Genomic DNA, 25,788 nt, shown 5'->3' with positions numbered 1-25,788 from the left:
TTTAGTTAGCTGTACCCATTTATTTGAGCACACCAGGACATATTTGACTACAAATCGTATATAGTAACAATGACTATTGATAATAATGGTAATCAAGAGGGAATAGTTATAAAGCAAAGAAACAAACTCCTCACAAACAAGATGCCATTGGACTGGCATAAAACTAAACACTAAAATGGAAGGAGCAAACATGGCGTGGCTTTCATAGGGCATCACAACAACATTTGTAAGGAGCTTGCCAGTTACCTTTATTTTCATTAAAAACTGTGATCTTCAATACGTCTTCTACTCTGTATAAGCACCAACTACGGCAATAAAAACACAAACAAGAGAAACGCTTCTTACAAAAATCAAATTATTTCACTCCATCAGTTTAAGGTGCATATCAAGTGTAAGATAATGGATGCACAGAGCTTATAATGAGGATTGTAAACCAAGAAAACCCCCACAGCTCAATCAATATAAAGACACTGATGTAAGGACAAGTTCCTACAAGAGGCATTTTCCCCATAAGAATCCCAAGTGGTAAGTGAGCAGTTTTTTTACATTTGAAGTTATGATAATAGCACACATGCTAACACAATTGCCCTAGAGGTAAGTTATCATTCATACACACACATACAAACAAGGCTACCTCATTTTTTTTATCCATTTCTCATAGCCACTACAAATGTTGCAGTAATTATTAATTTAATACGCTTGGTACAAAAGGCATGAAAGCCCATCTATATGTTAAATCCAAGTGCATAATAACATGGGATTATTGAATCCTTGGCTCACATGTCGCTTACATTAAGGCATCACTTTGACCGGGCCAACAGACTTAGTGGAGGCTGCGCCAAGTTCACACAAACTTGTTACCTGCCCGAGCATGCTTTTGTTCCTATTGCTTGCTCAGGAAGTGGGTGAAGAGATGGTGTGGTTGGGAGAATTAAGGCCATCTGTTGACCCAGGAGGGCGATGTCCAGTTCAAAGATATGCGCAGCAAGTGGCCGTGAGGGTCAGAAGTGGGCGTCAAATTTGTTGCACAGGTTAAATGTTTTTTTTTTTCCATCTTTCCTTCAGTTAACTAGAACAAGTACACATCATGGAGTGGATCTGCCCTTCAAGAAACGCCACATTTCTTTTTTTTCTTCAAGGACGCAGTTTGAGTTTTGCCCAACAAGACCTTGTGCCAAGGCATCCGTCAGGTAAGTTTTCCCTACATACTAGACGACATGTGATGAGATGATATTACATGAGGGATGGAGATGATTGATGTATGGGCTGTAAGTGATGCATGAGTGATTTACGTGAAATTGATGACGTGAATTAATGACGGCGGTGACATGATGAGGTAATGCTAGACACAAGTGGCGGGACCTCCGGCAACAACAGCTTCTATAGCCCCCCACGCAGACACAAATACACAACACAGCAGAGCCAACCAACACAACTCAAAATTCCAGCATGATCACTGCAGACAAATTTTCTGTCAAAACAGTACAGTAACCCCAGTATACAGATATGCCTATTTCCAAATATATTCATAGAAGAACAAGGAAAAAATCAAAACTCGTCGAATCTTGACGTCACCATGAAATACAGTTTATCATCCACATCATCTAGACCGTTTTCTCTGTCCCGTCTTCCTTCGTGGTTCGTGACCCAAGCTGGGGTGAGGTGGGGCTCAACTGTTGGCCTTGTAATGGTGTCTTCATATCTTTTGGATTTTTTCGCCCTTGATAACCGGGTTGTTCCGCCTGATCTCCTCCGCTCCGTGTTCGCGATAATCAAATGTACAGCGGTGTTCGTTGCTGTAGCGATGCACCGAGCAGAAGAGACCATCGCACCTACATGTGAAGCCTGAAACAAATAAAAACATGAGAAACTGACCATTACCTAAATACCTGCATCTATACATAATTTCATTTCAATTCCTAACTTAATGTCTTGTGGTTAACATTTACATGAGGCTCCTACCAAGATGGGAAACACATGGTAAACCGAACTAAACTACACACATCTTTTCCAACTCGTCTCTTAACCTTCACAGTAATTCCAGCATAAGGATAAATCTGACAACTGCCAATATCACCACTAACAGCTAACCTATTTATATTTACTATGGCATTTTTGATTCTCAAGAGGAATTTCTATACATAAATTCTTCATAAGATCACTACATACTTTCATCAATTCTCAAACCCAGAAATTACACTTCATACAGAATTCTACAGGACTATAGCCATAGTAGTTACGAATGACAAACAATAATTTAACACTAGCCTTATCACTTTTACAATTCTATGATTATTATACTACAAATACCAGGGGCAACGTTGTAACTAAAACAACATACAAACCCAAAACCTTGATATCATTGCTGTAAAACTAAGTGAAAAATTCATAGATTACCAGACATTACCTACAGAGTACTTGTCCAAACTTCCACAACAACTTAATGAATAAAAACTCATAGAAAACACGTCAAGGACAATAATCCTCCCCTTGAAGCACGTGTTTGACAAACCATAACCAAACAGATGAAGTAACTCGATGGTCAAGAAGCATCAACAGCAGTAGCAACAGTAACATGATACTTACTGTACTTCAGCAGATAATGAGGGAGATATTGCATGGAATAAATAAGAAGCGCAGGATTTCACTGACGTTTTGATGGGCAGTGTCGTGAAGCAGGAAACCGACAGTGAAAGAGCATGTACTGCCATCATGGGAGTACTGCCGCTAGGGGGGTGTTAATATCACAATCAGACACGCATGTTCAAAAGGTTCATTGATTAGGTAATAAGAGGGATGAAAGCTGGAATATTGGAGAGGGGTGAAAGCTAGAATAACAGAGAAGGGTGAAAGCTAGAATACTGGAGAGGGGTGAAAGCTAGAATAACAGAGAAGGGTGAAAGTTAGAATACTGGAGAGGGGTGAAAGCTAGAATAACAGAGAAGGGTGAAAGCTAGAATACTGGAGAGTGGTGAAAGTTAGAATACTGGAGAGGGGTGAAAGCTAGAATACTGGAGAGGGGTGAAAGTTAGAATACTGGAGAGGGGTGAAAGTTAGAATACTGGAGAGGGGTGAAAGTTAGAATACTGGAGAGGGGTGAAAGTTAGAATACTGGAGAGGGGTGAAAGCTAGAATAACAGAGAAGGGTGAAAGCTAGAATACTGGAGAGGGGTGAAAGTTAGAATACTGGAGAGGGGTGAAAGCTAGAACAACAGAGGGGTGAAAGCTAGAATACTGGAGAGGGGTGAAAGGTAGAATAACAGAGGGGTGAAAGCTAGAATACTGGAGAGGGGTGAAAGCTAGAATGGAGAGGGAAATCCTGTAGAAGGAAGGACAGGATACAAATAAGAACTGAATTAGCTGCTGTCTTGCATTAGGAAAATAAACTGATGGGTTAGGTTGGGTTAGGTCAGGTCTACAGCGAAGCAAATGTCAAGTTTGAGTGGACACAATAGAGGGGAGAAGCGAGTCAAGCATCTGGGAGCGGATGGAGTGAAGCGAATCAAGCATCTGGGAGCGGATGGGGTGAAGCGAATCAAGCATCTGGGAGCGGATGGGGTGAAGCTTGGGGCGGATGGGGTGAAGCGAGTCAAGCGTTGGGGCCGGATGGGGTGAAGCTCAAGCGTCTGGGAGCGGATGGGGTGAAGCGAGTCAAGCATCTGGGAGCGGATGGGGTGGAATGAGTCAAGTATCTGGGTGAGGGAGGGGGAGGACGCGCATGTAAGTGAATGGAACAACGAACAACTTTGTACATAAGATGAGAGCAGCAGAGGAGAAGACTGTACCATATATAACAACACAGAACCACACCAAAGAAGGCGAGATGCAGCAACTTTGGATGCAAGATGAAAAACCAAATTAGAAGCAACATTGATTTATCATATAGGGGGTGAAGCAAATGCAGTATATCAATATGTGGAAAGGAACTGAACTTAGTAATGCTGAAGAGTTTTTGGCTAGTGGGTAGAAGAGTGCTGGCTCGAGAAGGATAAAGCTGGGGAGAAAATAAGAGGTGTGTGTGGTCATCATTCACTACTTCCCTCTCCAATATATTTGTGTGATCCTTACCTGTGAGACCAACCTTCTTCTTACACATCTGGCACTTGTTCTTCTTCTTCTTAGCTCCATCCTTATCTGGACTCCCAGCATCAAAGTCTGCGTCCAGACTGTCAGCAGCAGATGCTCCCCCATCCTCTGAGGTTTCTCGCTTTTCTGAAGATCCTGGGACACCTGCCACCTAGAAAAGACAAAATAAATAAATAAATATATAAATACAATATTTATAAGGTGGAATAACTACCAAAAATGCATTATAGGTAATGTATCTTGCTTCTTGTCTTAACTGAATACTGCACTAGTGTGTCTGTACACTAATAACAAGGTTCTTTCGAAAACTGCATTGACAACTCATTCTTGAAGGTGCTACAAGTTTCATGGATCACAGTGTGGTGTTTAGTCACATCCAGACCTGTAACACAAACTAACACTTACTCTTTGTGAGATATTGCATGTCTACCTGTGTGTACATCTCCTCCTGTGGCCCTGGAAGAGGAGACTTAACTATACTTCTCCTCATTCCTAACTATTCCCCTTATCCTCTCCTTCCAGTTTTCTTTCAATGCTGTACAGTCTCCCACCCCAACACCTGTACTGTACACCCTACCCCCTCTACCATCTTATCACTTACATTCATCTCACATGCTCATACCATCTTCCATGCCCTCTCTACACAGGCTACACTAATACCCTATACACTTTCTTATCCCTTACACTCTGTTTATCTAGGCATGAATTTTTAGAACATTCTGCTTCATCACTAACCGACGTGCCACTGTCATAAGTCAAGATAGGAGGTACTGTATACACACCTTTGTACATTTGAGTACTTGAGTTTTGCAACACTAGGCTGCCATGATGGGGAGGAGGGGGGGTTGTTAATATATGCTGTGCAGTGCTTGTATTCTGTGTTATGGGGCACAGGTTACATTCACTTTCCCTGGCCAAAATCCTGTGTTGCTCGAGGTTGCGGCAACCAGTTTGAGACAATATCAAAGAGAACAAAATATAATTATAGTCACAAGTAAGAAGAGGAGTTAATGAAGACAATGAGAAACTACTGTCTGGGGTTCACTTAATTAATGGCGACTTATTACTCTCATTTATCTAATATTTTATTGCTGTACCAATTAAATAATTCATGCTGTAAAGGCCCGAGAAGTCTGTTGCTAAAACTGAAAATAATAAATTCTCAATAGTTTAAAATAATCTAATATGGCTTACACAATACATCAAACACATTCATTTCAAACACATACCATTTAAATTTCTCTATCTAGCATATACATCTAATTTCCATCTTACCAAAGTTATTCATCACCTAATAGAAGTTCACGTTTGTCTAGTGTGTGATGCCTGGCCAGTTCACACCATCCAACCGCAGCCCCATTCACCCTTGCCTTCATCTCCATCCATAAACACATCGAAGAACCACAAAACATGACACACATCCCTGCGTCACTCTCCTGTACATGTAGTCCTATGTTTACTTACGGCCAGATCATGTCTTAGATACACGAGCCACTTATCCCCAACACCACCTACTGTGTTCACTGATCCACTCTCATATACCTTCTACAGATCCATAATGTTGCACAGTTTTCCAATATCTTGCAAACTATTTTTCCTGTGGGCAATTCTTCCGTAAAAAATTGGTTTGTATGTCGCTGCCTTTCCCTACTCCTTCACTGTACTGCATGTGTGATGTTATCTCAAGAATGAGGTGTCGTGTTAATTTGGAGTTTGTTTTACTTGTACACCCACTAAAAAACTCCAGTCATTCCTCTTTCTTTCTCTCCCACGTATGAACCCGTGAATCCGAGACAATACACAGTGTACCAAGTCTGAACCCAACCAGATGTGATGTCTCGGATTCACAGGTTCAGGAGTCAGTCTCAGGATTCATGGACGGGGGAAGAGATCCGATTGTTTGTTTTATTTTTTTTGGGTGGGTCTACAAATAAAACAAACTGCAATGAAATTCGTCATACTAAAATCAATAGCCTTAAAACTTATTTTTGATCTTGACTCAACTGGTGGTTAAATCCCTTTATACTTAGTTCTGTACAAGGCCCTAAATCATGACTGTCAGTACTGTACACTTCAAAGCCCTCCATGACACAGCTCCTAGATCTGGGTCAGGAGGCACCACTGTTAGTACTAAGACACAATGTGCAGTTTCATCCTTATGTTATATGTACCTTACTGTCTAGTGAACCTGGAAGCAAAGTTTTTGTGGATACCAAAGTAAATCATTTAGTAATTACCGTACAATTTTGGTTTAATCCATTAATTCTATGATCCACCAATGTTCTTTTTACCACAACTCATGTTAGTACTTAATGTCTGCACTATTTGAGAATTAAACAATTTTTTATCATGAATATTATAAAATACTGTACTGTTAATGTTCAAACTGCTACCATAATTATATAGCAAAGAAAAATAATTCACTAGTTTTTTCCTCAATGAGTACATAATTACTATGACCGAAACGTTATGTTACAATTTAACATATTTCTCACCAAGTGTCTCAACAATACACAGAGTTTATTATGTGACAAGAATAAGTAAGTTATGTGTGAACAAGAAACACTGACTCGTGAACATAATTTGAGTCTTGATGGTTTAGCCCGTGTGTGAACAATTTAAATCTTCACAGTTTACCCGTGTGTGTGTGTGAAATAAAAAAGGGTCAATGGTTTAATCAACACAAGAAACAATTTGAATATTAATGGTTTAACTAAGTGTTGGAAAAATAAAACAGAACCTTAATGATTTATCCACGTGTGAGCGAGGAACAACTTTTATTCAACACGAGATCCGAGCGTAGGGACGACTACAAAACCAACCTGTGTGAGTGTGGGCACGGTAGGCTGGCCGGTGGTCGTAGCGACGGTTGCAGCCTGATGGAGGGTAGATGTGGGGGTTGCCGGAGAGGCTGAAGTGGGGGCTACGGAGGCAGTGGGCGAGGTGACTGTGGAAGGCGGTTGTTGTTTCTTTTTAAGGGCGTCCTTGTAACACTTAGAGCAGAGCCCGTCTGTGTTTGGGGAGCCGAAAAAGCCACAGCCCATGCGACAAAGGATGGGCCCAGCCTCAAGCTGATTGCTCTCACGCTCCATCCTCCGATCAATCTGTCGAGTGACACTCAAACTTATTCCACAATAAAGTAGTAGTCTTTTTCTGTGACAACTGTAACCTTCACCAATTATTATCTTCTATATCACATCTTAAATTTTACCGTTCAATGTCCAACTCTCAGTCTTACATTACAACAGGGATAAAATATTCACTAAATTTAAGTGTTACTCAATAATATTTGTAATTCATTAACATAAATTCTCAAACAGTGCACACTACTATCAACTGATCATATGTACTGTACCCAGGTGTTTAATTATTACAAAATAAAAATTAGTTAAAAAAGATGAAAAACACCAGTGTCACCAAGGTACAACAACAGCTAGTGAACATTATACTGTAGATGCTCTAGTACTGTACTGGCCTCTGTTTATGAGTCACATTACACACACAGTACTATATATCGATATACCCAATAACTTACAAACATTCACATGTACACACCATACATACAATAATTTACAGGCATGGATGCACATACAAGGCAAACACATATTGTAATAGTGCCTTCATAGCTATGCCAGAGGTACTGTATCTACAGCACACATTATGTACAGTGTATGTGGCATCACTCACACTCCTACTGTACTAGGTAACAACAACACCATGTTCATAGATGCAGTTCCTAAACCTCTCCTAACATTTTTATTCTTATAAACTAAACTAACACACAATTACCCTGTCACTAGGCAATAAACTACCTGTACTGTACTAACTCACTAAACAAAGTATATCATATATCCCACAAAGGTAAACTTTAAAATAAGAGACAATTCCAAGTACAGTACAGGTCTGTATTACACTGCACTGGTATGTAATTACTCTTTATCAACAAGATTTGGTCCAAGAATTGAGTGAAAAATTTCTTGAGTCACCTGACATTACCCTCCAGCTTATTTCACCTGACGATTAAACACCCTAATGCTGCCTGGGGGGCTATGTTAGGCTAGGCTAAGTTAGGTTAGGTTGTTTCAACTTATGGTGAATTAAGCTGAGGGCAACCTCTAGGTGGGCCCCACCTGTACCTCCAGACCTTGCCAACAGTTTCAGATCACAAATATGAGTTAACCATCAACTGTCAAACACAAATCTCCATTAAATGAATATTATGAAATATTCTCATGACTATAATTCCCAAATATTTCACACGCAGGAGGTTTCGAGAGTACATTTCATAATTCCCGAGACGTAAACAATGATAAACGACTCTACGACCATAGTACCAATAACCATAATTTCATTGTTACACTTGGGTTTGGAATGTAATAAAATCTATGGACTATAAATGAAATAGCCAGTGTTGCTAGTAAGATATATTTACAGTCATGCAATCGGATGTGAATTTTAGAAGTGAATATCCAGAGTTCCGGCCATCTTCCCGACTGTTACCACCCACAGCACTTCAAAAAATGGCTTGATACTTTATGTTTCGAGTCCATACATTTGTTGCAGTCCTCCCCACACAATTTTACACAAGAACTCTAAAACTATGGGGGTTATTGATGCTCTGGGTCATTGGGCCATTTATCTTTATGTATTTCTCGACAATACACCTCCTTGAATCATGTAATGTATTTCAGAAATGCTCTGTACTGTATAATGGTATATTGTTGACTTTTATTTTTTTATAGGGATTAGCCTACCCTGGCACATGAGGGCCTGGGGGGCGACAATCTAATAATAATAATAATTCATATTAAATAAAATTTTAAATACAAAATTAAAAATAAAATAATAATGATCACAATAATAACATCACTAATAATAATGGTAATAATGAACCATAAAGAAAGGCAAAAATTAAAAAATCAATAGTGAGAAACAATATATGTATGTTGTCAAAGTAAGAGAAACAATTGAGATCCTGCAATTGTGTGTAAATGAGGCAGAAAGTCAGATCAGCAACCTGGGACTTGGTCACAATTTTCATGATGCCATATGGCAGCAGGGCCTACCATTAGACAGCACATAATGCTTCCAATATCTTCCCAGGCAGTAGTACCTCTCTGTTTAGTAGCTGCCTACTACTACTGATAAGTATTCCCTTTAGCAGCTATCATCATACATTAGACACCAAAACTACATAAAGTGGAGTGAAAATAAAGTCTTCCAAAATCCTCTACTACCATATGTAAAATTTCACCACCAGACCCAGGTAAACTATTCAAAACTTAATAAGAATTTTAGTATTGTATGTACAGAGTAATTCAATAAAAAGAGACTTAATGACCTTGGTATACACTGTCTTATGTAAGGATTGGAACACTGAGATATATTCTTATTACACAATTGGTTTAAGCAAGACATTTCCTTCACCACGCATGATGCAGATTGAGGAAGGAGTGAACGTGTAACAGCCTTTGAATAATGTACCGGGGTTAGAAATTGACGAACTATACAGCCAAATGGATGAGCGGATTGATGGAACCTATTTCTGTACCTGCCATCTGTTTGATTAAGTGGGAGATAAAGATGGATAAATAAGGTGAACACAATTATCCGTGCGAGGTGTGATAATCAAGGCAGGATTGGTTATCCGTGCGAGGTGTGATAATCAAGGCAGGATTGGTTATCCGTGCGAGGTGTGATAATCAAGGCAGGATTGGTTATCTGTGCAAGGTGTGATAATCAAGGCAGGATTGGTTATCTGTGCGAGGTGCGATAATCAAGGCAGGATTGGTTATCTGTGCGAGGTGCGATAATCAAGGCAGAGTCGAGGCATAATACAGCTTGTAGGTCACACCTGGCCCGCCACACTCTCCCACTTTTAGAAAAATTATAGTTTTAAGTCCCAGGCAAAAATCATTTACATTAACAAGTGAAGACGAGAAGTCCTAACAGCATGATCCACCTCCAGCGTGAAGCACTTGGGGTAGTTTGAGAAAATGTAATCCACGTAACAGGTCGTGGTTAACTCGACCTTTATCCACGATGACCTCTTTCACACTAAACAGGACATTAAAGTGATTTATCTGTTTTCCCGCTCCAGTTATTTTTTTGGTGCGCCAGTTTGTTAGTTCATAGGTACTGTACTGTATATCAGAACTTAACTCGTAACCTCTGCAATGAATACAACATACAAGAGGAAATTGGACATTGTATGCCAAGTACAGTATTCTACACAGAATGAACTTCACCTTTTTTTCTTAATGTTGGTGAAGAGAAATGTTTTATATGCTGTGTGGGGGGTAACATAGTTAACCCAAGACAATGATGATGTGGCCCACCAGCCAAGTACTGACTACTCCTGGATTAACCCCTTCACTACAGAAATGCCACTTTTAACCCTCCTGTAATCTTGGCCGTGGTCAGAAATCTCACCTCCTCCCAATATTTAGACGCAAGTTGTGTTGGTAACAGGAATGGATAAACATGACCCACGTTCCTGATGGGAAACTGGATTAAACCGTAGCTCCACCACCCTACCAAGTGTCGGAGGCTCCCAGTAACGGACCTCAAACCAACGTCTTCTTTATCAAGTGATGAATGCATGCACCAACCATGTCAAACCCTTACTGGTGTACTGTACATTGCTATATTAAAGGTCATTGCTCCATCAAGACGAGGCCGTGTGAGCGGTCTTTAAGTCTTTGAGGACGGATGTACTCATGGGGTCAAGATAACACTCAAGAGGTTAAAATATCATACTCAAGAGGTTAAAATATCATACTCAAGAGGTTAAGACATCTTACCCAAGAGGTTAAGATATACCTGTAATACTCCAGGGGTTATATGGGACCCAGAGCAAACATCTATAGAATTTTACACCAATAAAGAATTAAATTTCATATATGTAACAACGAACTGCCGACTATTACCGGTATATTTGTCTCTGCCCCAGAATGACTATTGGTAGTTACTGTGCATTGAATTCTATTAAGCACAGTACGCTGTATATAGTAATTTTATTATTATGGTAATTTTAATCTGAATACAGTAAAACCTCTATTTATGAGACTATATGGATAGGAAAGTCCTTTATATCAAGGGTCCGATATGTGAAACCTTTATCTAACGAACAACATACAAATGAAAGTCCATTACATCGAGGGTCCGTTAGATATGAAACCTCCCTTCTGACGAATTATACAGAGAGACGAGTCCGTTATATCGAGGTTTCACAGTAAATACAACAGAGGGAGACGACTAAAGACGTAACGGTTTAGAAAAAGGAGTTCAGAGTTAATGAAGGAGCATTTGGCTTGAAGATTTCTCATGTAAAAGGGCAGTGATAGAGACAATACTGTACAGCGGTAACATGCGTCTCTCTCACTACTGTGTTCTGGGTTCAATCCCCAACCAAGGACAGATATGAGAAGGGTGTTGGCAGGTTTTCTCTTGTGTACAGTAGTCTGGTTTCTTCCATGTACCGACACTTAGACAATGAAGGGCGTAACAAACAACAGACCAAATCTCCAACAGCTAGTAAACCGATAATAAATAAGAAGAGATTCCTAAGGAGTTGTAGATTTTATATTGATTTTGAAAAAGCATTTGATAATTGATAAAATAATGAAGGGATCTTGATAATTGAGGCATTCATGGAGGTACAGTACAACAATTCTAAAATAATTTTTACTGGCAAAAGAATGACAGTGTTAGTAAATAATACAGTAGAGTACAGGTAGTTAGTATAACATTACACAAGGGACTGCACTATCTCTTAATTATATGCTACAGTACAGGTACAGTATTACCATTTGAATTCTTAATGGTAAGTTATGTTATGGAGGAAAACCCTAACAAGAATCTATCAATACTTTACAATATTTAATCCTATTTGCATCAACTGGGTGCCAAAGATTGCTACTCTACCTAAGCCTACCCGGGAACCTAACCTAAACATTAAGACCTAAACCTCTTGTTGTTTTAATAGAAAATTTCAGGTTGGGTATTTTTCAGCCGGGCATGAAAATTTCCATATAAATAATGTAATGGACAAAGAAGAGTCATGAATTAATCTTTGTTTAAATATAGTTTGGGTCATTAAAAACAGAAGTTAACAGAGCAACAAACATAGCAATACTAAATAAACAAATAAATGCGAGCCATTTATACCAACTAAACATTAACCTAAAACACAAACCAAGTTAAGAAAAACTAAACTAGTGTGGAAACTGGCAATAGGCACCAATGAAAACTCGGGAAGGGCCATTAAGACTCAATCCTAATGGTTCTTGATCAAATAGTTTGTGTTAGATATACAGTTTAAGAGGACTGAAGCCATCTGGACACTCACCTGTTGCTCTCCTCCTGCCAGAGTTGTGGATGGGGTTGGGGTGGGCAGCCAGTAGCAGCTGCCTCACTCCACTTCACACAAGACTTAGGGCCTAAGCCACCTCCTACCACACCTCACACACAACCAACTGGGTGTTTGGCCGAGCTACTGCCAATCCTCTGACAGTTCCTGTGTGCACTTCTCGAGGTTCACGTTTAGTGGAACCTGGGGAGAAGAGAGAGAAATTATTATTGGAATCTGGGGTAAACATAAACACGAATTATTGATATGTGAAAGGACAACAGAGAGAGAGAGAGAGAGAGAGAGAGAGAGAGAGAGAGAGAGAGAGAGAGAGAGAGAAATAAATACAGTATTCCACACGCAAAATATTCAAAGACGTGTCCACTAGCCCCTGAAAGAGAAAGTGTTAAGTGACAATTCTCACTCTTTGTGCTGTAGCCGATGTAACACCACTGTCCACTCATCCTCCCGAACCAACGAACCCTGAGATCCGAGACTTGTGAATCCGAAGCCTTTATGGACAATTGGACATCCACTGTCTAACTCAACTTTAAACTAGCTATTTCCCCATCTCTACCGCCTCGTTCTACTAATTACCCATTTCCCCTCCTCAACTGCCTCGTTCAACTGTAACTAGCTATTTCCTTTGCTGTAATATTGTAATAAAGATAGAAATTTAGAGCCACAAGGAAAAGTGTGTGCGATTCCTTTAGTGCAATTAAGTCGTGGGAAATCCTGTTGAAAGTGAGTTTATTAGCGAACTACTGTGAGAACGAGAGGGAGAGGGGTGGGTGACGGAGGGAGGGAAAGTAGGCCAGCGTTCTACTTACTACCACAACCATCAGTTTCCCTCCTGTTAACACCACCACTAGTGCCACCCCCCTCCCCCCTAGACAACCTAACCTTCCCTAGCGCCACCACCCCAACCCCCACACGTTCAAATATCAATACACACACAAATGAGAGTAGCATGTGTGTGTGTGTGTGTGACCTCCCCCCCCCCCATGTGGTTTGCAGTAAGCGTGGTCATGCCGTCCCCACCCAGCATCACAGAGCAGGATGAATGAGGAGGAGACAGCAGTGGTGGTGTGAGTATGACTAGCCACACCCCTTTGTTGCCAAGCTCATCTATACACCCATCCCCTTTAACGCCCCGACGCCAACACTCAAAATTTACCTCCTCACTACTACCACCATTACAATCACTACTAATAGCATTTTTAAAGTAAATATAAGAGTAAGATAATGTATTGTACTGAGAATATATTAATATATTTGATGCGTATCTCTCTCTCTCTCACAGATGTAAACAAGCGATTGCATTCACAGCTGGTTGACAAGCGTTCACAACTGAATGAATCTACACAAGCATGGGATGTGTGCAAAAATAATTCGTGGCGTTATGTTAGGATACTGTCGCTTTATTTCCCCCACCCCAATGACGCACACACCAACATCCCTCCCCAATGACGTACAACCCTCTCCATTTCCCTCCCCAATGACGTACAACCCTTCCATTTCCCCAATGATGCACCCCTTCCCTTACTTCCCCCCAATGACGCACCCCTTCCCTTACTTCCCCAATGACGCACAACCCTCCATTTCCTCCCCAATGACGCACCCCTTCCCCCATTCTCCCCAATGACGCACCCCTTCCCCTTACTTCTCCCCAATGACGCACAACCCTCCTCCCCTCCCCAATGACGCACAACCCTCTCCACTCCCCCTCCCAATGACGCACAACCCTCTCCATTTCCCTCCCCAATGACGCACCCCTTCCCTTACTTCCCCCCAATGACGCACCCCTTCCCCACTTCCCTCCCCAATGACGCACCCCTTTCCTTGCCCCCTCCCCAATGACACACAACCCTCTCCACTTCCTCCCCAATGACGCACAACTACTACTCCCCACCACATACCGATAAAACAAGTCACTAATTCACCTAGGAAGTTAACCTAATCCACCCTAACTTGACCTAACCCAACTTAACTTAACTCAAGCTAACTTAACCCAACTCAAGCTAACTTAGCAAAACGAACTCTATATGTATACTATGGTAAAGCGCGTTCGAGTCCCGCTTGGTCCAGTCCCAGACAAGCGTGAGAAGGGCGTTATCCAGTTCCAAGTAACACTCAAGTATCACCTAGAGATTCCAAGTAACGCTCAAGTAACACCTAGATAACAAGTATCGCTCAAGTAGCACTCAGAGGTTCCAAGTAACACCCAGAGGATCCAAGTAACACCTGGAGGTTCAAATTAATGCTCAAGTAACACCCAGAGTTCCAAGTAACACCTATAGATTCCAAGTAATATCTAGATAACAAGTATCGCTTAAGTAACACCCAGAGGTACCAAGTAACACCAGGAGGTTCAAAGTAACGCTCAAGTAACACCCAGATGCTCCATGCAACACTCAAGTAAAACTCAGATGTTCTAAGTAACACTGAAGTAACACCTAGAGGTTCCAAGTAACATCCAGATGTTCTAAGTAATACCCAGATGTTCCAAGTAACACTCAAGATGGTCTGAGTAACACCCAGAGGATCCAAGTAACACTAAAGTAACACCCAGAGGATCCTAGTAACACTAAAGTAACACCCAGAGGTTCAAAACAAAAGAATAGCATCATGTCTCCGAGCATCCTAACCACCACGAATTGTATCAAACATGCACAGTCACTCTAAGATTCACTCGATGAGGATAATCAAACTGTTAAGATCGGGGAGGGAGGGAGGGAGGGAGGGAGGGAGGGAGGGTACGTTGCCGAGGAAAGGGGGGAGGGAGGGGTTACGTTGCCGAGGCGAAGGTTGAACTTATCGTACGGCTGACAGACCCACATCACCCGAGCGAAACTAACGATAATAATGTCCCTTAACCTAACGCTGACATAACCTAACACTAACTTAACGAGCCAGAAAAGGGTTTATCCAAAGTATTTGTGAGCGGAGAAGTGAACTGGTGCATATATGAACATGTAAAGCAGAGAGAGAGAGAGAGAGAGGAGAGGTTACAGTGTTTCTACTAATGGTTCAGCTACACTCCAAAGAGTCACGGGAGCTTCCCTACCTCCTGCCACCCTACACCACCTTATACTCTACACTACATCACACTTGACTCCAACACTACATCGTACTACAATACAACAGGTATGGTTAGTTAGGTAAAGTAAGGTATGATAAAGTTAGGTTAGGCATGATAAGGTTAGGTAAGGTCAGGTAAGGTATGATAAGGTTAGGTAAGGTATGATAAGGTTAGGTAAGGTCAGGTAAGGTATGATAAGGTTAGGTAATGTCAGGTAAGGTATGATAAGGTTAGGTAAGGTATGATAAGGTTAGGTAAGGTATGATAATGTTAGGTAAGGTTAGGTTAGGTATGATAAGGTTAGGTAAGGTATGATAAGGTTAGGTAAGGTCAGGTAAGGTATGATAAGGTTAGGTAATGTCAGGTAAGGTATGATAAGGTTAGGTAAGGTATGATAAGGTTAGGTAAGGTATGATAAGGTTAGGTAAGGTTAGGTTAGGTATGATAAGGTTAGGTAAGGTCAGGTTGAATCAGGCGAGATAAGGTTAGGTTAGGTTCAATAAGCCAGGTCAAACATTAAGGAGTATGGAGGGCAAAGTGGTGTAAAACCAAGACGAAAGACTAACACCCTATCACCACTTGGCCTCGGCTGGCTCACCATGACACCACCAGATAAGGCATATCACCTTAGGTAAACACCCATCCAAATCACCTGATAACGAGACTTAACTACCACAATAACACTTGTTCGTCAGTCCCTAGGTACGTTCCTGCTCTAAACAAGGTTATGGTGTGGTTGAGGTGTGGTGGTGGTGTGGTCACTCCCCATCACAAAGGTTAGGAGGGATCATGAAGAGATTGTGTGGTCTGCATAGTTTTACACACACACACACACACACACACTCATACTTCACCTAATATAATACTCGTAATAATAATAATAATTAGTAATAATGATAATAATAATAATAATAATTAGTAATAATGATAATAATACTAATAATAACAAATAATAAAAGTAATAATAATAAGTAATAACAACATGTAATACAAGTAATAAAAATAAATAATAATAATAAGTAACAAAAGTAATAATAACAATATGTAATAAAAGTAAAAACAATAACTCAATGGGCCAAATCATCCATACACACAGACGTAGAAGCTAGGAAGCCATTTTCACCTGGCTAGACTGGTTCGTTAGATGGAGGTGTTCACATATAACGGACCCTCGATATAACGGACTCTCATCTTCATATAGTTCGTTAGATGGAGATGTTCACATATAACGGACCCTCGATATAACGGACTCTCATCTTCATATAGTTCGTTAGATGGAGGTGTTCACATATAACGGACCCTCGATATAACGGACTCTCATCTTCATATAGTTCGTTAGATGGAGGTGTTCACATATAACGGACCCTCGATATAACGGACTCTCGATATAACGGACTCATCTTCATATAGTTCGTTAGATGGAGGTTTTTGCCTATAGCGGACCCTCGATATAACCTTACATTACCTAACCTAACAGTAATCATCACGAGTAACAGTAATCATCACGAGTAACAGTAATCATCACGAGTAACAGTAACAGTAACAGTAATCATCACGAGTAACAGTAATCGAGTAACAGTAATCACGAGTAACAGTGACGATCGAGTAACAGTGATCACGAGTAACAGTAACCATCACGAGTAACATCACGAGTAACATCACGAGTAACATCACGAGTAACAGTAACATCACGAGTAACAGTAATCATCACGAGTAACAGTAATCATCACGAGTAACAGTAACCATCACGAGTAACAGTAACCATCACGAGTAACAGTAACCATCACGAGTAACAGTAACCATCACGAGTAACAGTAACCATCACGAGTAACAGTAATCATCACGAGTAACAGTAATCATCACGAGTAACAGTAACCATCACGAGTAACAGTAACCATCACGAGTAACAGTAACCATCACGAGTAACAGTAACCATCATGAGTAACAGTAACCATCACGAGTAACAGTAATCATCACGAGTAAAAGTAATCACGAGTAAAAGTAATCATCACGAGTAACAGTAATCATCACGAGTAACAGTAATCATCACGAGTAACAGTAATCATCACGAGTAACAGTAATCATCACGAGTAACAGTAATCATCACGAGTAACAGTAATCATCACGAGTAACAGTAATCATCATGAGTAAAAGTAATCATCACGAGTAACAGTAATCATCACGAGTAACAGTAATCATGAGTAACAGTAATCATTATGAGTAACAGTAATAGCTATGGTGAGTAACTGAGTAAGAATGACACAAGCGGGAAGAATCAGGGGACTTGTTACCACATAACTCTACTTCACCATGACTCACAGGATGATGCTGACGTCAACAACAATACGGCGTGACGTCACAATAACACCTTAATGAACGTACATGTTCACCATCAAACCCTATTTGTTCACTATCACCCTATTTTGTTCATTATCACCCTAATCTGTTCACTATCAGACACCTATTTGTTCACTATCACCCCATTTGTTCACTATCAGACCCTATTTGTTCACCATCACCCAATTTTGTTCACTATCAGACCCATTTTGTTCACTATCAGACTATTTGTTTACCATCACACCCTATTTGTTTACCATCACACCCTATTTGTTCACTCAGACCTATTTGTTCACCATCACCCTATTTGTTCACCATCACCCAATTTTGTTCACTATCAGACCCTATTTGTTCACCATCACCCAATTTTGTTCACTATCAGACCCATTTTGTTCACCATCAGACCCATTTTGTTCACTATCAGACCCTATTTGTTCACTATCACCCCATTTGTTCACTATCAGACCCTATTTGTTCACCATCACCCAATTTTGTTCACTATCAGACCCATTTTGTTCACTATCAGACCCTATTTGTTCACTATCACCCTATTTGTTTACCATCACACACTATTTGTTCACTATCACCCCATTTGTTCACTCAGACCTATTTGTTCACCATCACCCTATTTGTTCATCACACAATTTTGTTCACTATCAGACCCTATTTGTTCACCATCGCCCTATTTGTTCACTATCAGACCCATTTTGTTCACTATCAGACCCTATTTGTTCACTATCAGACCCTATTTGTTCACCATCACCCAATTTTGTTCACTATCAGACCCTATTTGTTCGCTTCCAGACCCTAGTTAACCTGTATGTTCACCTTAAGGGACTAAAACAAACACCTTGAGGACCTAAAACAAACACACATAGTGGGCCTAAAACAAACACACAAACACACCTTGAGGCCCTAAAACAAACACACAAACGCACCTTAAGGGACTAAACCAAACACACATTGAGGGCCTAAAACAAACACTTCCTTTCCACGTCACTTGTTATGATGAGTGTGTGAGTGACTGTGTGTGTGTGTGTGTGTGTATGAGTGACTGTGTGTGTGTGTGTGTGTGTGAGTGACTGTGTGTGTGTGTGTGTGTGTGTGTGTGTGATGCAAGCCTAGTAATCCCGTCTCGTCCACAAGGCTCAACTATCTCACAATCTGCACACCTAACTGCCGTATATTTAACCTAACCGACCTACCGTAAATAACGACAACTAACGTAAATAACGACAATCACTTTTCCAATCACCAAACACCAATATAAATTACTTTTCCAATCACCAACACCACTATAAGCACTTTTCCAATCACTAACACCAATATAAATCACCTTTCCAATCACCAATATAAATTGCTTTTCCAATCACCAACACCATTATAAGCACTTTTTCAATCACCAACACCACTATAAGCACTTTTTCAATCACCAAAACCAATATAAACAGTTTTCCAATCACCAATATATTCATTTACAATCACCAATATATATAATTTTCAATCACAAACACCATTATAAGCATTTCCAATCACCAACATCATCATAAATAAATTTTCCAATCACCACCACAAACCAGCTGTCGATTTAACATGTTTAATTTATGGATTAACTTTAAGACGAAGTTAAAATCGTCACAAATGTTTTATTGTGTCACTTTACAAACGCATGTAACCACATACTTGGGCCGCTTAAACTACGACACAACGACAGCTGGTTACATTTTCTCTACAATTATTTATCAATTAAAATCATAACCTAACCTAAGATTAGTGTGGTAAGGTTGTTTGAATTAGGTTAAAGTCTTAGATTACCGTGTTCAAATAGGGGTTAAGATCCTTACAGCATAATTTAATGGGGTTAAGACAAGAGTGAGGGCTTAGGACGTCTTTTACTGAGGGTCTATTCAAGGGAGGGGCCCAGTGGAGCATGGCGAAGTAAGAGGCGCTGACGAAGGTTCCTACGTGAGGGAACCAAGGTAGTGGCTGACTGCGTGACCACTACTTGCCACACAGACACACACAACTTTCCACTGATGCTGTGTGTGTGTGTGTGTCGGTTTTGTAACTCCACCACCACCCAACCTCGAGGTTATCCACGCACACACCCTCCCTACCAACACGCATTAACTACCACAAACTATCAATTAGACTCTCCTGGGATTGTTAGGTTGGTGTAGTTGTGAAAAAATACCAATGTAGGGTAGTTACAAGGCGATTAAGTTAGGGTGTGATCAGTATTTACACATCAATTCCTCAAACCATGGTCTACACAGCCACAACTTCTTCCTAAAGACGTCTCCCCCAATTTCACCATGTTTACCTGACGTGAGAAAAACAGGACTCACAAGTAAAGGTTTAACTCAGATCCTTCACAATACCTGATAAAGTTGTGGGCAAGTGTAGCCAACAAGTCCGTCACAGATGGGGGAGTAAATCCAAGCACAAAGCGTCCAAGTATCTGCTGTATCCTGCAGGGAATAGAGCGCCTTAGAACACTAGTTCACAGTTCACCGCCTGAGAAGTAACTGAGCTCTCTGGGCGACGACTGGCTATAACGAAAGAACTTTCTGGCCGCCGCCATGGAGGCTACGCAATCATCCACCCGGAGTGGAGTGCGCGCTGTTCTGGCAGCTTCTGGCAACCCACACAAAGCCTTGGCAATTCTTGTCGTCTGCTGACGCTGCATTTATGATGAAGCCAGCTGGACCCACCTCGTCCACTATGAGTAAGTAATGTTCGTGTTCAAATTATAAAAACAACAAGTGGAATTTGCAATATAAAACGGTCAGAAAGGCGATATAAGGGATGTTCATGGCGGCATCACGTGTACACAGCTGACGTAAGTGTGCGTCATGACTCGCCAGCCAGTCGTGACGTCAGAGATGCGTCATCACCCAACCCACCAATAGGAGGCCGGGACTGGGTTCCTGCCAGAACATCACCATCCTTTTCCCAGTGACTAAACGTAAAAGGAAAATATCCAGGAATTAACTATGACGTCTTGGGGCTACATAAAATACATCGAACTAAATCTTAAATAAAAGCCCCGACACTCACATCTTGACGCCGGAAATACAACACAAAGTAGATATTGAAGTGATAACTGTGGTAACATTATGAGATGTACTTATTACCATCATGCTATTGTACTATTCCAGATGATACTAAATGTTACATAATACTTCCTTGAGATAAATGTATAGTATATATCAAGTGCAGCTCAGGTTCTCAACTGGCTCAGCCATGTTAATATTGTTATTATTATCCACTCTGTATCTGTGTTCTTATGGCTAAATTAACTGTTACAATTCAAAGGGTAGAAATGGCACACAGGGTGGAAATATGGAGTAACAGCACACGATGGTAATGACGTCAAAATTATTATGGCAACAAGTGGGAGAGTGTTAGCACGAGGTGGCAACGAGGAGCATAGCCTGGACACGTCACCACCTCACCACACGTCACTCACCCCTTCCGTCACTCACTCCCTCCCTCCCAGCCACTTATTCCTACCCCCCAGATTCTCAAGGATTCTTACGTTGATTTCCCCCCCCGCTGGATATAACAAAACGTGGATAATTCTATAACATTCTGGGTTAAATTCCCACGTTATTTTAGCCGCCATTTTGATGTCACATGAAAAATAAGACCTTACAAAATTCAGCTCCATTTCCCAGATAACTTTTACCGATGACTAAATACAACTAAAATACTTAAAACACTTAGGAAATACAGCTAATAATTCTCGATACGATATTCAGAAGAAAAAAATAACCAAGAAACAGTATTAAGATAATTATTATAATTTGTTTTAAATATATTGAGTCACCGTCCTAAGAATCGCAATGGCGTCACGTCACAGGAAGTCCAAACCATTTTTCTACAATCGGACTTTAACTCCACAAATTTTCACCCACTATAAGTAAATCCAATAAATAAACATTTATATATAAACTAAAGTGATTGTTTGATTACGTTTTCATGCACTATAACAATGGATATATAAATCATACGTCTGGCAGCACAACTATATAAGACAGCGGTGCCAAACGTACGATTGATTTCACACTACCTCAGCTAACCTAACAAACTTAACTTAACCTAACCTAACCCCAACCTAACTTAACTAAACTAAACCTTTCCTAACTTAACTTAACCGGAAATCATTAAAATTAACGTACAATTTATTTCCCATTTCAGATACTTAGAAATTCAAGGTAGAGAAAAACATGATAAATAGAAATTAAAACAAAATAAAGAAATAAAATAAGAAAAATGAAGAGAAATAAAGACGGAAATAAAGTTAGATAGAGAAATTAACGATATATACGGGGCGCTCCACCACCCTAACGCCAACCTAAGCTAACCGGGACACCGGACCCCACACCTGACTGAACGCAGAGGAAGGCGAGTGACGTCATTAGAGTGGTAGCTAAGGCCGGGCTGAGCGAACAAGTTGATTTCCCGTTACATTGGTACCCTGCCACCTGCCGCCCTCCTACACTGGTACCCTGCCACCTACCACACCTCCTACACTGGTACTCTGCCACCTACCACACCTCCTACACTAGTACCCTGCCACCTACCACACCGGTACCCTGCTACCAACCGCCCCTCCTACACTGCCACCTACCACACCGATACCCTCCCACCTACCACACTGGTTCCCCACACCTACACTGGTACCCTGCCACCCACCACACCTCTGTGCCCTCCACCTACCACACTGGTACCCTGCCACCTACCACACCTCCTACACTGGTACCCTGCCACCTACGGTTCCATGACAAAACCCCAACGGAGTTGTCATTTATCAACACTAATCCAACCTAACCTAACCTAAACATAAAAGTGTTTTATTTTATATTTTATATATGAGACACGGGTTTTGTCCGTTGGGGTTTTATCCGGTTACCGCCACCTACCGCCCCTCCTACACTGGTACCCTGCCACCTACTGCCCCTCCTACACTGGCACCCCACCCACCCACACCCTCCCCTCCTACACTGGTACCCTGCCACCTACCGCCCTCCTACACTGGTACCCTGCCACCCACTGCCCTCCCACACTGGCACCCCTGCCACCTACACTGGTACCCTGCCACCTACTGCCCACACTGCCCCCTGCCACCCACTGCCCTGCCACTGGCACCTACCCCACCACCACCACCTCCTACACGGTACCCCTGCCACCCACTGCCCCCCACACTGGCACCCTGCCACCCACTGCCCCTCCTACACTGGTACCCTGCCACCTACTGCCCCTCCCACACTGGTACCCCTGCCACCTACCACCACACCACCACCTACCACCACCACCACTACTACAACCACCACCTACCACCCCTCCTACACCACCACCACTACTACAACCACCACCACTATCACCACCCCTCCTACACCACCACCACTATCACCACGAGTTCATGATTACTTCGTCTACTCTGAAAAGGTCACAATATGCCCACAATACCTACAACACATTCCTACCATTGGTACTTTACACATCACAGAGTATTAAAGGAATGTAAGGAAGTGCTTAATATGTCTTTAGCAAATTTGTTTAACCTGTCATTTAAAAACGGGTGTAGTACCAGACTCCTGGAGGACAGCGAATGTAATACCGATTTTCAAGAAGGGAGATAGATCACTATCCTCTAACTACCGTCCAATCAGTCTAACATCAATTGTAGGCAAATTACTGGAAGCAATAATTTCAAACTATTCGAAATCACATGGAGAAGCACAAGTTGATCAATGATTCCCAACATGGCTTCACAAGTGGACGTTCATGTCTGACTAATCTATTAAAAAAAATTATTAGTGGACGAGGGGCACAGTTATGATGTGGTATATCTAGACAGAGTCCCTCACGAAAGACTAATAAGAAAAGTGGAGGCTCATGGCACTGGAGGAGATATTTTAAACAGGATTAGGGCGTGGTTACAGGACAGGAAACAGAGAGTGAGCATTAACGGCACTAAATCCCACTGGGGTAACGTCACTAGTGGAGTACCCCAAGGCTCAGTACTTGGACCATTATAGTTTATTATGTATATAAACGACATAGATATCGGCGTAAACTTAAGTAAACTTGCTGATGACACTAAAATAGGACGTGTAATTAAATCTGATGAAGTTTAATGTGGACTAATGTAAAGTACTTAGTCTAGGAGATGCAAACAGGGATACCAGATCCCAGATGAACAACGATGTTATAGAGAAATCCGACTGAAAGAAAGATTTAGGAGTAATGATAAGTAGGAATCTTAAACCAAGTCAACAACGTGTATTTGCTCGAAACAAGGCTAATAGAGTACTTGGGTTCACACAAAGTAGTGTTAGTTACAAGACTAGCGAGGTCATCCTAAAACTATATCCTGCGCTTGTTAGACCTCACTTGGCTTACGCAGTTCAATTCTGGTCACCGTACTACAGAATGAATATAGAATCCCTAGAAAGAATTCAGAGGAGAATGACAAGACTAATCCCGGGCATTAGGAACCTTGAGTACAGAGACAGGTTAAAGCATCTTAATTTGCACTCCCTCGAGAGACGTAGAGTGAGGGGCGATATGATAGAGGTGTATAAGTGGAAGGCAGGGCTAAACAAAGGTGACATTACAAAGGTGCTCAAACTATCCAACCAGGAGCGAACTCGTAACAATGGTTTTAAATTAGTAAATTAGACATTTATATTTAGGCGCGAAATAGGTAAACGTTGGTTTGGAACGAGTTGGTGGACGAGTGGAACACGTTACCAAACATAATCATTAACTCTAATACGCTGGATAGCTTCAAACATACAGTAAGCTGGATGGATATATGAGTGATAGAGGCTGGGTGTAAACGGGACTGCCCAGTATGGCCCGCTGCAGTTTCCTCCATTCTTATGTTTACACACCACAGCACATCCCTACATTAGTACTTATACACATCACAGCACATCCCTACCCTCTTACTTAACACCCAATCCTTATCGAGTATCGTATCTCGGGGAAAAAAACCGATTCTAACATGGCCAAGACAACAAAAGGGGCTTGGTGACGTGTTCCATTTCGTTCGTTCCACTTGTTCCAAAACTTCATTTCCCATTCCAATGTTTAACTGCTGCATTTCCTTCCTCACCTCCTTTAACCTACTATTACACTCTACTACCACCATTACCACACATGCAGAGAGAGAGAGAGAGAGAGAGAGAGATACACAAACATCTTCAAAACCAACCCGTTAAATGTGTGTGTGAGACAGAGAGAACTCGTAGAGATAAACGCTGGTCAGGTGTCTCTCAAGCGGTGGCAGCCAATCAGTCCAGCCATACCTGGGAAAAACAGAACACACACACCACGCGTCAAGACAGTGCTATACCACAGTTCACAAGACATGTGTTATAATAATAATAATAATAATAATAAGACGACTATTCCTATGACTACTACAGTACTTCTATTAATACTACTACCAATAATAATAACAATAGTAATAATAGTAATACTACTACAACTACTAATAATAATAACAATAATAATAATAATAATAATAATAATAATAATAACAATAATTTCCATAAATAATGTACAAACAAATAAAATATTCCTTTCATCATCATATTAACAAAAGAAACATAACCTGCATTCATTATACACTATAACCTGCATTCATTATACACTATGACCTGCATTCATTATACACTATGACCTGCATTCATTATCCACTATGACCTGCATTCATTATACACTATAACCTGCATTCATTATCCACTATGACCTGCATTCATTATCCACTATGACCTGCATTCATTATACACTATAACCTGCATTCATTATCCACTATGACCTGCATTCATTATACACTATAACCTGCATTCATTATACACTATGACCTGCATTCATTATCCACTATGACCTGCATTCATTATACACTATAACCTGC

General features: G+C 41.0%; 1 protein-coding gene and 1 long non-coding RNA gene across 4 annotated transcripts; one reads left to right on the top strand and one right to left on the bottom strand.

Moving 5' to 3' along the window:
* On the bottom strand, positions 1–25,209 carry LOC121867794 (zinc finger A20 and AN1 domain-containing stress-associated protein 6-like). Of its 3 annotated transcripts, XM_042367910.1 has the most exons (7): positions 25,084–25,199; positions 20,237–20,326; positions 12,437–12,640; positions 6,909–7,190; positions 4,869–4,906; positions 4,069–4,237; positions 1–1,845 (listed from the first exon to the last, which is right to left on the bottom strand). In XM_042367910.1, the coding sequence occupies exons 4-7, from the start codon at positions 7,176–7,178 to the stop codon at positions 1,549–1,551; spliced, it is 774 nt and encodes a 257-aa protein (XP_042223844.1). In that variant the 5' UTR covers positions 7,179–7,190; positions 12,437–12,640; positions 20,237–20,326; positions 25,084–25,199; the 3' UTR covers positions 1–1,548. The 3 variants fall into 3 exon arrangements, with proteins under 3 accessions (XP_042223844.1, XP_042223843.1, XP_042223845.1); XM_042367909.1 differs by lacking the exon at positions 20,237–20,326 and having other exon boundaries at positions 25,084–25,209; XM_042367911.1 differs by lacking the exons at positions 4,869–4,906; positions 20,237–20,326 and having other exon boundaries at positions 25,084–25,209.
* On the top strand, positions 9,647–9,949 carry LOC121867795. The gene is made up of 3 exons (XR_006089247.1): positions 9,647–9,705; positions 9,743–9,853; positions 9,891–9,949. It is a non-coding gene; the product is annotated as an uncharacterized LOC121867795 (long non-coding RNA).
* Positions 25,210–25,788: the final 579 nt, after the last annotated feature.

This window comes from Homarus americanus, unplaced genomic scaffold (genome assembly GCF_018991925.1).
Source record: "Homarus americanus isolate GMGI-L3 unplaced genomic scaffold, GMGI_Hamer_2.0 scaffold46583, whole genome shotgun sequence".
In the NCBI taxonomy this organism is placed as follows: domain Eukaryota; kingdom Metazoa; phylum Arthropoda; class Malacostraca; order Decapoda; family Nephropidae; genus Homarus; species Homarus americanus.
The sequence above is the reverse complement of the archived record's forward strand: the minus strand, read 5'-3'. Positions and strand labels throughout refer to the sequence as shown.